We start from the raw sequence: 13,759 nt of genomic DNA, 5'->3' as shown, positions 1-13,759 counted from the left end.
GTGTTCAGATGTTATTTTTCAGGGTTGAGGTCATGTGTTTAGATATTGTGTTTAGTGATTTGATAATGTTGTTAAGTGATCAGATAACGTGTTCAGATGTTATTTTTCAGGGTTGAGGTCATGTGTTTAGATATTGTGTGTAGTGATTTGATAATGTTGTTAAGTGATCAGATAACGTGTTCAGATGTTATTTTTCAGGGTTGAGGTCATGTTTAGATATTGTGTGTAGTGATTTGATAATGTTGTTAAGTGATCAGATAACGTGTTCAGATGTTATTTTTCAGGGTTGAGGTCATGTGTTTAGATATTGTGTTCAGTGATTTGATAATGTTGTTAAGTGATCAGATAACGTGTTCAGATGTTATTTTTTAGGGTTGAGGTCATGTGTTTAGATATTGTGTGTAGTGATGAGATCATGCGTGTGGGCGCATTGTGCACGAGGACCACGCCCCGCGCGCCGCAAGCTCGCGCAGCGCCACATCCGGGCACTTCGTTCGTTTTTTTTTTACAAGCCCTGCAAAAATGGCGACTTCAGGGAGGAGTGCGTTACTATCATCATCCACATCGACTGGATCTAAAAGCGCACTAGACAACACCAACCCGGAGGAGGACGACGGACAGAATTTGTGGTCAGTGTCGGTGTATTATGAGTGGATTTAGATATTATGGTGCTCGTTGTGCGGAGATGGGGCTGGTTGTGGTTTGACATCTAGCATGCTAGCGCGGCTAGCATCAGCAGCAGCACCAGCGCCGGGGCGGCGAGAGCTTGTATGTGGGGGGACAAAGCAGCGAGAGGAGGCAGGTGTGGGTGGAGCAGGTAGACCCCGCGGGGCTTGACTCCGCCGTGAACCGAATTGTTCTGTTCTGTCCGTAGGTCGACGATCCTGAGTGAAGTATCCACCCATTCGAGATCCAAGCTTCCGTCTGGGAGAAATGTCCTGGTCATGGGTGGGTATCCGTGTCTCCTCCCGGCGACCAGGCTCTCGTTTACAGATTGTGATCCGTCGGTCACAACCCCATTCCTTTAGGTGTGCATCGATAGCTCGGCTGGTCTGGTTGTCGCCGAGCAGCCCGTCCCTGGGAACTAAAACGGAGGTTGTTTTCTCTATTATGGTGGTACCGCAAGGAGCCGCTGACAGGTGCATTTTCCTCCAAACCGCCGTCTGCCTGGGCCGAGACGGCGGCCCACTTCCAAGCCGTGCAAGTCATCGTAGCGTCAGTGAGAGAGGGCACACTACATAGATGGAGATTTCATCAATGGGAGGCGTGATGTGTCGTTTGAGCTGATGTCCACGTCGCGAAGCGACACACCGGGATAATCCCCTGTCTGCTGCCCATTCCAGCCAATCAACGAGGCTGGTTAGCCATCTAGACTCTGGCAGCCAGGTCATGTCAGCCTGTCTAGTCGAGCAAGCAAACTAAGAAAGGCCATGCTTTACGCCCCCTATCAGCATACATTTGGGCGTGTTGCACCAGGACGCTAATGGAAGCGTCCTAATGCAATAGTAACATTAATGCTGGCCTGAATGTTAGGTTAAATCTGGATAGGTTTGTAATAAATACAACATGATTGTTAATCGGAGGATAATCAATGCTGGCTCTTGCTTTAGATAGGGTTTTGACCTGGTAGTTATGGTTCTCTCGTTTGTTGTTTTTTTTTGTTGTTTTTTCCCCTCCCCCAGCTTCATGTGAAGTTCAGTCTTAGGTAGGATTGTCACAATTGTGAGATTTTTCCTCTGGCGATTAACTGTTGTAAACATAATTGTAAAATTAACAGTTTAATTGTGTTTTTTGTTTGCATCATGAGCCTGTGATTATATGATATGTATACTTCATGAAGAAAAGTAATTACATTTACTTCTATTGGCAAATTAAAATAATCTGGTTGACAGTTTATTTTAAATTTAATATTTCGTTTTAAGTTTATCTCATCTCATTCACATCCTTTCTGTTGAAACACTTCCAACTTGGACTTAAAATTGCCTTGACGTTGGACGGAAACATAGGATTTTAGAAACTAACGAGTTTACTAAAGATTACGGTCATCTTAAGTAGTTACAATGAACTGATTTTACACATCAGTGAAGTTGTTTCTACAGTCGAATATTAACTCCCACTCCCAGCTTACACTTTAGCCTGTTCTTACAATGAATTCATTCCAATCACCCTCAACTCTTTTTAATTTGGACCTTTAAAATCCTAGTCCTCTAAAAAAATAATTTTGCCCCCCATCTAATATTGCCAAGCCTTCTGGTTGATACTTGATTTTTTTTTTTTTTTTTTTTTACTCAGATTAGCATAATAGAATGATATTTCACACCAGAATTAGTATTTCTTCATATTGCAGGTTAACAGCAGGTGCATAGGTGGGGAAATTAATGGATAATGTGGTATTTGACACATGAGATTGACCAGTTTGATGTACACAGCCAGCGTATGGAATTGGACTGGAGGATTGGTCTTTCTGACTACTGTTGAATCTTGAAATGTCTTTCTGAAGTGTACTTCTTTTTTGTGGGTGTAGGTGAAGTGGGTTCGGGGAAGACCACCCTAGTTGCCAAGCTACAAGGGGTTGAGGAGTACATGAAAGGACGCGGACTGGAATATCTCTACTTCAGTGTCCACGATGACGACGTTGATGGTAACTAAATTCCCTTAAAATGTGTAGATCTGTGAATCCTAAACCATTGCATTGCATACTGCCTTTGTCCCAAAATACAATAGTATGGTAATTGTCCTTGTGCAGACACATTCTCTTTTGGGTGTGTTTTCAGACCAAACTAGGTGTAACGCCTGGGTGTTAGACGGGGACCTGTACCACAAGGGTCTCCAGGGAGTGGCAGTACCAGTGGACGCAATAGGCAACTCGCTGCTGCTGATTACAGTTGATATGTCGAGGCCGTGGAACGCCCTGGACTCCCTCCAGAAGTGGGCCGCCGTCGCTAGGGAACACATTGATAAACTCCGGGTCCCCCCAGAAGCCCTGCGGGAGCTGGAGCACAGACGTGAGTTGCACCAAGAATGAGGCAATCAGAATGACAAGCAGGTGGAAAATAAAATTCATGAAATGCATATGAAACAGACATTACATGACATGACATTGAGTCTGACTAACAGGATGTAGACCACAGGAATAAATCTCCCATTGGTCACTTAGCTGCTGTGGGATTTTTGTGCTTCCGCTCTCCATGTCTTGCCAAGAAGTGTTGTAGATAACGGCTACATTAAAGGCAAACAACCCACAACACTTTTTTCACGTAAGCCTGAGTGATGATGTGTCTTGGCTGGCCCTTTTTCCTGCGGGAAACAGGTCAGACACTAAATACTATTTGAATAAGAATAGTGCTGCAGTGCTGTAAAGGGATGAAGGGGAAACTGGCCTGCATTTATGTATCACTTTCCGAGCAACTAGGCGATTTACAATTCATGCATACTTTCATACGATGGGGAAGTCAGCCATGCAAGGCAACGCCCACCACGAAAATATTGGTGGCTCCTCTTCTGTGTTGTATAGTAGTGTAAGAAATTGTTTGTAGGGCGAAACCTAGTGATTTTGTGTCATTTTCCTAACTGCAGGGGCAAAAAATCCTTGGTGTATATATGTCCTTTACAATGACACACGTTTAGGTTTGGTAATCCATCAGCATTGCAAACACTTATCAAGGAAACTACACCTTGATATAATCACTGCAATGAACAGTTGCTTATTCCGTTTGTTGGGGCTTACAGACTTTATAAAACAGCATAGATAGCAAAATAGATTCAAGATGTTTATTTGTCACATATACATACAAGTATATTTAGTGAAATGACATTGCAACCCAGAGATTATGCACAATAAGTACCAACTGGTCAATAACTGTCTGGCACAATAACTAAGTAATTAACTAACTAACTGATTTGTAAAACGCAATTTAATTAGTAAATAGAATAAAATAAGAGTGAGAAGGGTAATATACAAAGTAGGAATCCAAAATAGAAATAAAAGGAATAGACTATTATGGTATATATAGATATGTGCAGTAAAGTGGCATGTGAATAAAATTAGGTAGTGTGTGTGTGGAGATTTACAGTACAGTATGGCACAGCAATACAGTGACACAGACCAACAATACAGCACACTATGCAACAACCCAATACAGTGATTCAGTATACAGTACAGTATGCAACATACAGTATAGTAAGGCAGTGGGGCCTATGTGTGTGTCTCAGTGAGGGCCCTTGGTGAGTTCAGCATTGACCGTTCTTATGGCTTGCGTGAAGAAACTCTCTCAGTGTCTCTCTCTCTCTTCTCACGGTGACTGCGGAGGCGCTTGCCCGACCGCAGCAGCTGGAACAGTCTGTTGTTGAGGTGGTGAGGACCCTTCATGATCCTGAAGGCTCTGCTACTACACCTCCTGGTGTATAAGTCCCGCTGAGAGGGAGGGCAGTTCCAGTGGTACGTTCAGCTGAACGCACCACCCTCTGCAGGGCCCGCCTGTCCAGAGCAGTACAGTTCTCAAACCAGGCAGTGATGTTGCCTTCAGGATGCTCTCCACTGCTGCAGAGTAGAAGGACCTGAGTATCCTCACAGAGACTTTGAATTTATTCAGCTGCCTGAGGTGGAAAGACGTTGCCTCGTCTCTCTCACCAGTGTGTCTGTATGTGTGGTCCATGTTAAGTCCTCCGTGATGTGGACTCCCAGGTACTTGAAGCTGCTCACCTTGTCAACAGAAGTCCCATTAATCACCAACAGTGCATGCGTCCTCAGTTGTTATAGTCTCCTAAAGTCCACAATCAGCTCCTTAGTTTTGCTGATGTTCAGGAGGAGTCTGTTGTCCTGACACAAGAGTGACAGGTCAGCCGCCTTCTCCCGGTAGGCCTTCTCGTCATCGTCGGTGATCAGGCCCACCACAACAGTGTCATCAGCAAACTTGATGATGGTGTTGGAGCTGGATCTGGCCACACAGTCGTGTGTACAGGGAGTACAGTAGGGGGCTGAGAAAGCAGCCCTGGGGGATCCTGTGTTCAGGGTTAGGGAGCTGGACGTGTGACTCCCCACTCTACCCACCTGGGGCCTGGTTGTGAGGAAGTCCAGGATCCAGGCACACAGCAGAGTGTTCAGTCCTAGCTCCTGCAGCTTAACAGCCAGTCTGGTGCAGACTATGGTGTTGAAAGCTGAACTGTAGTCAATGAACAGCCATCCAGGTGCGTGAGCATGGTGTGCAATACCAAGGGGACCGCGTCGTCCGTGGATCTGTTCGGCCAGTATGCGAACTGCAGCGGGACAATGGTGCAGGGGAGGGAGGTGCAGATGTAATCCTTAATCAGCTTCTTGTAGCACTTCATGACCACTGAAGTGAGGACCACCAGGAAGGTAGTCATTCAAGCAGGCTGGAGAGGCATTCTTCTGCACAGGGATGATGGTGGACCTCTTGAAGCAAAACGGGGCCATGCTCTTGTAGGTAGTAATAGTCCACAGCCCCTGCCACAAGCGTTTGGTGTCTCTGTATGTCCGTTAAGCGTTCTTCAACGCCCTCCGCAGCTGATAGGACGCCGCTTTGCAATTGTCCATGTTGCTGGATACGTCATTGAAAGCGGCCGTGCCAGCATTCAGAGCGCCGCAAATGGATTTTAGACCCACGGTTCTGGTTAGGAAATATCCTTACTTTCACAGTGTGAACAATACTGTCCATTATCATGGCTATGAAACTCATAGACACGTCCGTAGGGAGTTAGACGGTCTTGTATCCATTCTTGTACGGTGTGTAGCAGTGGTCCAAAGTTCTTTCTCCTCTGGTGGCACATGTGATGTGTTGGTGGAAATTAGGCAGAATTTTTTCTCAGGTTCGCCCTGTTAAAGTCCCCAGCCTCCACCACAGCTGTGTCGGGATGTTGGTTTTGAAGTTTTCGCACAACACACATCATATACTGTAGGTCCCATAGTGCTGTGTTGGTGTCCACTTGCGGTGGAATAGCTCTGATGATGAACGGCTCTGATGATGACCCTGCTGAATTCCCGGGGAAGGTAGAATGGAAGGCGTGAGATGGTCAGCTGTTCCAGGTTTGGCCAGCAGGAGCAGGAGAGAGTTGATGATGTTGGGGTTACACCAGCTGCTGTTGATCATGAGGCAAACGGCTCCCCCCCTTGTATTTCCCCGACTCCTTGATCTGTCTGTGGAACACGGAGAAGGACTCGGCTAGATTTATGACGTGGTTCGGCACCGGAGACCGGAAGGTCATCCATCTTATTTTCCAGGGACTGGACATTGGCAAGAAGGATTCTGGGCAGAGGTGACGGTAAGGTTGCGTTCCCAGTCTGGTACAAATGCCGCCTCGCTTTCCCCAGTGCTTCATCCAGCGGTGCCCCCCTTGGAACAGCGACTCCGTTGTTGTCGTTGTTGTTGTTGTTGTCTTTGTGATCGTGTTGCCGCGTAAAATTTTCACCGGCCACTCTGCATCAGCAGATAAAGTGTCCCCAAGTTGTTCTTTCAGGAATTTTTTTTTATTTCCATGAGTGCATCACGGTCGTAGAGGATCACTGTCGATGAGTTTTTGACGGACATGTTGTAGTAAAACGAAAGAAAATACCAAAATGTGCATTATCTACACAGAGTGTTCGCGCAGGCCACCACAGGGGGCGGCACCAAGCAGCAAGTCAGACAGCAAAAAACATTGTTCAGTCAATTAAATAATTTATTCATAATAAAAACGATTCAAATTAATTGTCACAAAAATACATTTCCTTAATGTTGTTGATATTCATCTAGACATTTCCCTTAATGGTGTGCTATTTGAAGTAGGGCTGCCGCCCGAATCATCAGTCGGAAACCCGTTAGTGGACTGAGGTTCTTCAGGTCGAACAGTCGTTATGTATTTATACATTTTTTGTCAGTCAGTGTGCATTAGGAATGCAACGGTACAGAAAATGTTATCGAACCGTTCGGGTATGCCCACTACGGTTCAGTACACATACGTGAACCGTGGTATTACGATATCGGGATAAAAGACCACTGGGCGCGTCAGCGTACGGGTGAGGCATGCTTTAAATGGCGCTTCCTATTGAATCCACTGTTGCAGCTCCACCGGTCACGCCAGTCGTGCGGGTCCGCACGGAGCTGTGCAGCATTTCTCTGTTTTTCCACGAGAGGTTTATTTATTTTTTAACTGCGGGCAGCTACGCAGCCTTTTCAATAGAAATCAGAGATAAAACTTCATAGAAATGTTTTTGTAAAAAGTTAAATCAATCAAGGTGTTCAGTCAGTTTACCCCTGGGATGGCCGTGGCCCTCTTTATTACGGACTTCTCTACATTTGCTTCCATCCGCACCACATCTTTTACGAACGAACTGGTTCTTTTGAGCGGCTCTTTTGTAGGAATGAAGGGCACCGAGTCTCGCTGGGTGATGAGCCATTCTTTTCGTCAAGTTTTACAGTTTTACATCGTGTTGTTGGTTTAAGTTGCCTTCTCCTGCCACCGGCAAATGTTTCCCCTTCCATGTAAGAGATCGCCTACACTGTCACGTCAGATTCTAAAAGCGAAGGCACACACACACTGGTCTGACTGAGGTTTAATTTCAACAAGTTTTATTTATGTGTGATGATTACTGTTAATACCTGTTCAACACAAAAATAACTAACTATTATTAAGTAAGTATTTTATTAAGTATTTTATATTCGTGGCAGACGGCTATGATATTATAATTTTTTTATTTTACACTTTTTAACCTTTTTGAATTTTTTTAAAATAATTTCCTTAAATATAAAGATACTGAAGCTGTACCATTACCATGGCCCCAAAACTGTGATACATACCGAACCATGAGCCCACTGTACCGTTGCATCCCTATCGTGCATTACAATAACAGGATAAAACAGATAGAAGCAATACAAGGGATAACATTTAATTGGGGAATTATAAATAAGGGAATTATAAATATGTTTTTATTTGTGTGAATAGTTCGCGGACATGGACGAGAACACAGCTCTCCATGGGCCCAGATCACCGTGCACTGTTCCTCCAAATAAAACAACTAAAAACAGTGTGGGGAGGGCCACGGAGGGACGGGGCACGATTCGTAAACTCGTTCAGATTATTTTCTGAGCATAACGAATGGAGAGAGGGTGATCGGGGAGAGAATCACGCACGGTTTTTGTTCCATACTGTTCCATGCGCACTTGTTTCGTTCCATTAGCAGACGTTAAATAAAATAACCTACATCTAAAATAAAAACTGTTTTGGCGCGCCGTACCGTCAGGGCACAAGTGTGCAAAATGCCCCCTGATCACTCCCTCGCCGTGCCCCCCCCCCCCCCCTTGCGATGGCGCCCTGGGCATCACCTATCTTACCTATGGGAAGAGGTCGTCGCCTGTTTTCTAACTATATGGAGGCCTGTTTGTTGGTTTGCACATTTGTAGAGGTGAAACAGTTCCAGGAATACACAGAGCCTGGCAGCGGGGAGGACGGAAACCCGCAGCGCAGGAGTGAAGATGAGGAAAGTGTGTTGCTTCCTCTTGGGGACAACACCCTCACGCACAACCTGGGCATCCCCATGGTGGTGGTCTGCACCAAGGTATACGCACACAGTTACTTAAGAACTCTTTAGCCAGTTACTTTGCTGTGATTTGGATATCGAGTAAGCACATGCTCACCTCTCCTCTGCCTAACCTTGTCTGTCCTCAGTGCGACGCCATCAGTACACTAGAGAAGGAGCACGACTACAGAGACGAACACCTGGACTTCATCCAGTCCCACATCAGACAATTTTGTCTGCAGTGTATCCTACTCAGTATGGCTGGTGTGAGCTGAGATTGTTTTTAAAGTGTGTATATCAGCTCCCTCAGGCTGTGCAGTGTCAGGAAAGGACCATCCAGTGTATTTTCAAGGCTTAATCATGGTTTAAAAAAAGAAACTGTAAAATTAGAAATGAACTTGGGCCAACATGATGACCCTGTACATCTGTTTTCCTGCAGTGGCCCTTAAGGAAGGTACTTTAAGTATGGATTCAAAAAACATTACCCTCAGTGCTTGTATCATTTCTGCCGCTCATTAAAATTAATGACTGTTGAAAGTGCCCTTGACGTCCATGTCAGATGGTGCGTCTCTGCTATACACGTCAGTAAAGGAGATGAAGAACCTGGACATCCTGTACAAATATCTAGTCCACAGACTCTACGGCTTCCCCTTCCACTGCCCCGCACAGGTGGTGGAGAGAGACGCCGTCTTCATGTGAGTGTGTTGGTGTGGGCAATGTGCCATGTGTCTCAAGACCTGATATGCCTGTGAGGTTGGGGTGTAACCCCACCCCCCCCCCCCCCCCTTTCTCATTCTCTCATCCACCAGTCCATCGGGGTGGGACAATGAGAAGAAGATTGCCATCCTCCACGAGAACTTGCAGACCATTAAAGCAGACGACAACTTTGAGGATGTTATAGTCAAACCGCCAGTTAGAAAGGTACGTCCCTGCGGACCATTGACAAAAATGACATTGACGCTTGACCTGCAGTAAGTTACTCAGTGGTGCTATTGATAAAATATTAAGTATCATTCCAATTCATTTTGCTTGACTCAACAGTTTGTCCATGAGAAAGAGATACAGGCAGAAGATGATCAGGTGTTTCTGGCAAAACTGCAGGTACGAGGGCTTTTGCACTGTTCTATGTCCTTGGGCTTGTCTGAATGTCTGGGCCCTTTTTAATAGTATTTCCAATGGCTTCAAGTTGCAAATACAATACGTGTATATCCTTCAACTTCACTGATTACTAATTCAACCTTTGTTGCTGTTGTTTCAGTCGTTGCTGGCCAAACAGCCTGCTGCGTCTGCAGGGCGACCAGTGGTGAGTCTTCTCTCATTCTTCACACGGTTCACAAGGCCAATAGGTCAAAAGCGGTAGAGTCCTATCGGCTAGTGACTACAGGTCTATTGAGAGAACTGTCTTGTTGTCTTTCATAGGACACTACTACACGAGCACCCAGTGGTTCTCCCAGGACAAGTAATCGATCGGCTGCGGCCAACGTAGCCAACGCCATGCCCCAGTCAGGTACTAACGCGTTTTGCTTATTTTTCAATGAGCACCGGTGATCCTTGTTCTGTCAGTGAAGTAGACTGTGTACGTCTTAACCCCCTCTCCCGTGGTTGCAGCAGGTCAGACGAGCGAGGGGGTGCTGGCCAATTTCTTCAACAGCCTGCTGACAAAGAAGGCTGGGACAGGGGCCCCCGGGACGCCGGGCGGCGGGAACACACCAGGGACCGTACGCAAGTCAGGTGGGCCAAAATCACACACAAATACAGACATACCTACCATATGATTGAAGTGCTTCACTCTTCTGTGTGTGCATGGGAGTCATTGCGGAGATAATTAATTTAATTCATTTGTCACTGAATGGTTCATCTGTTTCGCATTCCACAGCCGGTCATCTGTTCTGTCAACTTTCACCGTCTTCACTCTTTCGCTTTCCTCTCCCTTTGTCTGTCCTTTTGTTGTTTCAATCTGCTCTTTTCTTTCTCTTACTGTCTTCTTCTCCAGAACTCTGAAAACCACATTTGGTAAAAGAGACTCACAAATATATAAACACACACACGCACCACTCTGAGGTCTCTATGCCTGATATGCTTCCAGTTTCCGCTTTTCTCGCCATACTCTACCTCATCGCTGTTATAATCGTTGTTAACATCCTTCATATGTATGTGTTGCACTAGTCAGAGGATGCTGGCCACGTTAAGGTGTGTGTGAGAGAGATGTTCATCCATTCATGGTTGATGTGCGTCAATTGTTGGATTGTTTGTTGTCCTTATTAGCCCCCCCCCCCCACCCCCCATCACTGCTTCCCGGGGCCACTGGTCACTGGATCCTGCCCATACATCTCTCCTCTTAATCCTTTATTTGTACTTGCTTGTGAGCCTGGTCAATATTGAATTTCGACCCTCAGAGGTTGGGCTGGGTTTACTGCTAAGAGGTCCCGGTTCAACCACACACAGTTCATAAAGGATGGGACACGCTCCAAACATGTAGGAACAGGCTGTGCTAGAAGGACGAGTCAGGACCTGTCTTGGCTGATAATTTGAATATGGGTCCAGTGGCTGACATTATATTTGTTACTTACCTAATGTCTATACTTGCGTCGCTTAAAATTCCCTAATTCCAAGACAACAGAGCAGTTTGGAAATGCTAAATTGTAATCTGCTGCGATATTTTAATATTGGTAGGGACAAAAATGGATGAATGTTTGGATTTAGGAAAGTTGTACTTTGTATGTCATGCACACAGTGGGGTTCGGTCTGCATCAGAATGGGTATATTGATCTTAATCAATATTACGGCCTGGAATTTTGTAAGCAGGTATATTCCGATTATGCCTGAGACAGATTAAAGTCACACCTGGTATTAACATGCATCTCCAGTGACTAGTTGTGATCGGATTTTGCTTTCCCTCTTACTATGTAAATAATTGCCTGCCTGCCAAGTGCCAACCCAAAGTGTTTTTGTTTTTTGTTTTGTTTTTTGGCACTGATGCCATGTCCTGTTGTAGTGTGTGGGGGATGAACAGTGGCACTGGGTATTGGTTGTACTTAATACAATATTCCCACCCATTCTAAATGTGTGTGTTCAGCTGTATGTTCTTATCGGATCACCTGAGATGCATTATTAATTTTATTTTTTTTATTTTTTTATTTATGCCCACCACATACCCATTATATACCCATCAACTATTCTCTTTCCTAGTCATGGTAAATCTTTGCTCATGGCGTCTGGCCTGGACCGCGGCTCATTCCCTGTTAAAGTGTCTCCTGTCCCTTTGCATGTTGCATTGCATAACCCAAAACATCTGCATCTCGCGTATCACGTACGTGATTCTCTCATTGCTTCATTCTGAGAGTAATCTATCTTACCACTGTGTGTCTGGATACTGCTGTTCTATTATGTTTGTTTTTTTAGCATTGGCTGAAGTAGTTTAGCGGCATGTACCATGTGTGTCACCTTTCCATGCATGCACAACTGTATGACTAAATGTTCTCTTCAGTACTGTTTTTCATTTTTCTTCAATACGATACATATTTCTTTCTCGCCACAGGCTCTAAGCTGGGCCTGAGCGACGTGCAGGCAGAGCTGGACCGCATCTCCAGCCGGGAGACGGACTCGGACCTGACCAATGCCAATGAGACTTCCACCGCGGACAGCCAGGACACATGAAGAGCAGACACACCTGGCCCTCTCTCCTTCTCTTCAGCCACCCTCCCTCCTCCCCTCTTTCTGTCTCTCTCTTCTCCGCCTCCTCCTTCTCTCCATTTCCACCACACAGAAAGTGGCATGTGGAGAGCAGAGAAATGGGGTGGGTGAGGGCTGAGAGGGACGGGACATTGCGCTTTTCCCCCCCAGTCGTCTTTTTGCTCACACCACCGAGGCCGGAGATAACTCACCCACCCCCCTCCTCTACCTCACCCCTCCGCTGCACTGTCTTCTCACCCGGCTTTCCATGTCTCCCTCCACCCACCTGACTCCCCTTCATCACTTTTCTTTGTGTTTTTGTGGTTGGCTCTCTTGCGAGGGAGACCATTTTATCACTCGTTACATACATGACCGTCTGGCACAAGGGGAGAAGAATGTGGTGTGAGGGAGGGAGGAGGCTGAGAAGGAGGAGAGAAGATTGGAGATAAATGTTGGAGCAGATAGGAAACAGATGGATCGCAGGAGCAAGAGAGGGGACTCGACTGGATCGACTAGATGGGAAGATGGATACAGATAAGCAGGGGAATCTGCTCTGATGGATATGGTTAGTCTTTTTACTGTAGAAGGCTTTTTGAAAGGTGGTGTGTGGAGGTAGACATGCCGAGTTACTGTCTGTGAATGATGTGGGAGGGTTTTGTATGACGGGTGAGGCCAGTATTTTTGAATGACACTTACAAAAAGAGAACAAATTGTGCAGAAACACTTGTTTTTTGTTTTTTTAGCAAAAGGGATGGTGTGTGTGTGTGTGTGTGTGTGTGTGTGTGTGTGTGTGTGTGTGTGTGTGTGTGTGTGTGTGTGTGTGTGTGTGTGTGTGTGTGTGTGTGTGTGTGTGTGTGTGTGTGTGTGTGTGTGTGTGTGTGTGTGTTCCTTTGAGCTGTAAGTTATGAGATTTTGGCTGTAAGCATTTTCAACCAAAAAAAACACTCTACTATGCTCTTGAACTACAAGCTCTTACAAAAGCAGCCGATTACTACATAGCAGCTGTGTACACTCCCCTTCGCTGCGTCCAGCCACTCGACTATGGGAGTCAAACTACACTTTGACACACAGCATCACTTCACCAAGCACCACTCCTGTGCAGAAGGCCCACGGTGTCCAACATGGCCGCGCTTTACCTTCGATGAGAACCGCCACAGTCTGCATCACGGCAGTTAATACGTATCAGAGAGTGCACTGAAAAAGGGAGACACGGGGGAGGGGGCGAAGTAGCCAAGCTTCATTTGTACAGATAGGAACGCTAGTGATTCGACTGTAGTTTCTGCGGGCAGGGTGGGTGTAGAGAGGGGTGGGGTACGGGAGGGTCACATCCAGAATGTACAGTCATTGTCTTGCTGATTGGTCCTGTTTATTTCAGAGCTCCGTGTTGGCGTTTGTATAATCAGATCTGTTAAAATCAGTCAATTAAAAGGTGTATTTATTCGGATTCAACCACCTGCGTCATCTTTTCTTGAACACGTTATTTTGTGTTTTTTTGTTTTTGATTTTTCTTTCAGCACCAATTACTGCTTGGCAACATGAACACGCCTTACAACAAATATTAAACAAACAAAAAAA

The 13,759-nt window shown here is 45.7% G+C and overlaps 1 protein-coding gene across 4 annotated transcripts; it reads left to right on the top strand.

Moving 5' to 3' along the window:
• Positions 1 to 522: 522 nt before the first annotated feature.
• On the top strand, positions 523 to 13,442 carry dync1li1 (dynein, cytoplasmic 1, light intermediate chain 1; the record flags this gene model as incomplete). Of its 4 annotated transcripts, none has more annotated exons than XM_080013968.1 (14): positions 523 to 629; positions 875 to 948; positions 2,525 to 2,641; positions 2,775 to 3,005; positions 8,397 to 8,551; positions 8,662 to 8,755; positions 9,072 to 9,207; positions 9,322 to 9,433; positions 9,554 to 9,613; positions 9,771 to 9,815; positions 9,932 to 10,019; positions 10,124 to 10,243; positions 10,506 to 10,525; positions 12,051 to 12,185. In XM_080013968.1, the coding sequence occupies 13 exons, from the start codon at positions 523 to 525 to the stop codon at positions 10,511 to 10,513; spliced, it is 1,347 nt and encodes a 448-aa protein (XP_079870094.1). In that variant the 3' UTR covers positions 10,514 to 10,525; positions 12,051 to 12,185. The 4 variants fall into 4 exon arrangements, with proteins under 4 accessions (XP_079870094.1, XP_079870093.1, XP_079870092.1 ...); XM_080013967.1 differs by having other exon boundaries at positions 10,121 to 10,243; XM_080013966.1 differs by lacking the exon at positions 10,506 to 10,525 and having other exon boundaries at positions 12,051 to 13,442.
• Between the last annotated feature and the right edge of the window lie 317 nt (positions 13,443 to 13,759).

The sequence above is a fragment of the Zeus faber genome (genome assembly GCF_960531495.2).
Source record: "Zeus faber genome assembly, chromosome: 1".
Classification (NCBI taxonomy): domain Eukaryota; kingdom Metazoa; phylum Chordata; class Actinopteri; order Zeiformes; family Zeidae; genus Zeus; species Zeus faber.
This window is presented reverse-complemented; position numbering and strand designations above follow the sequence as displayed.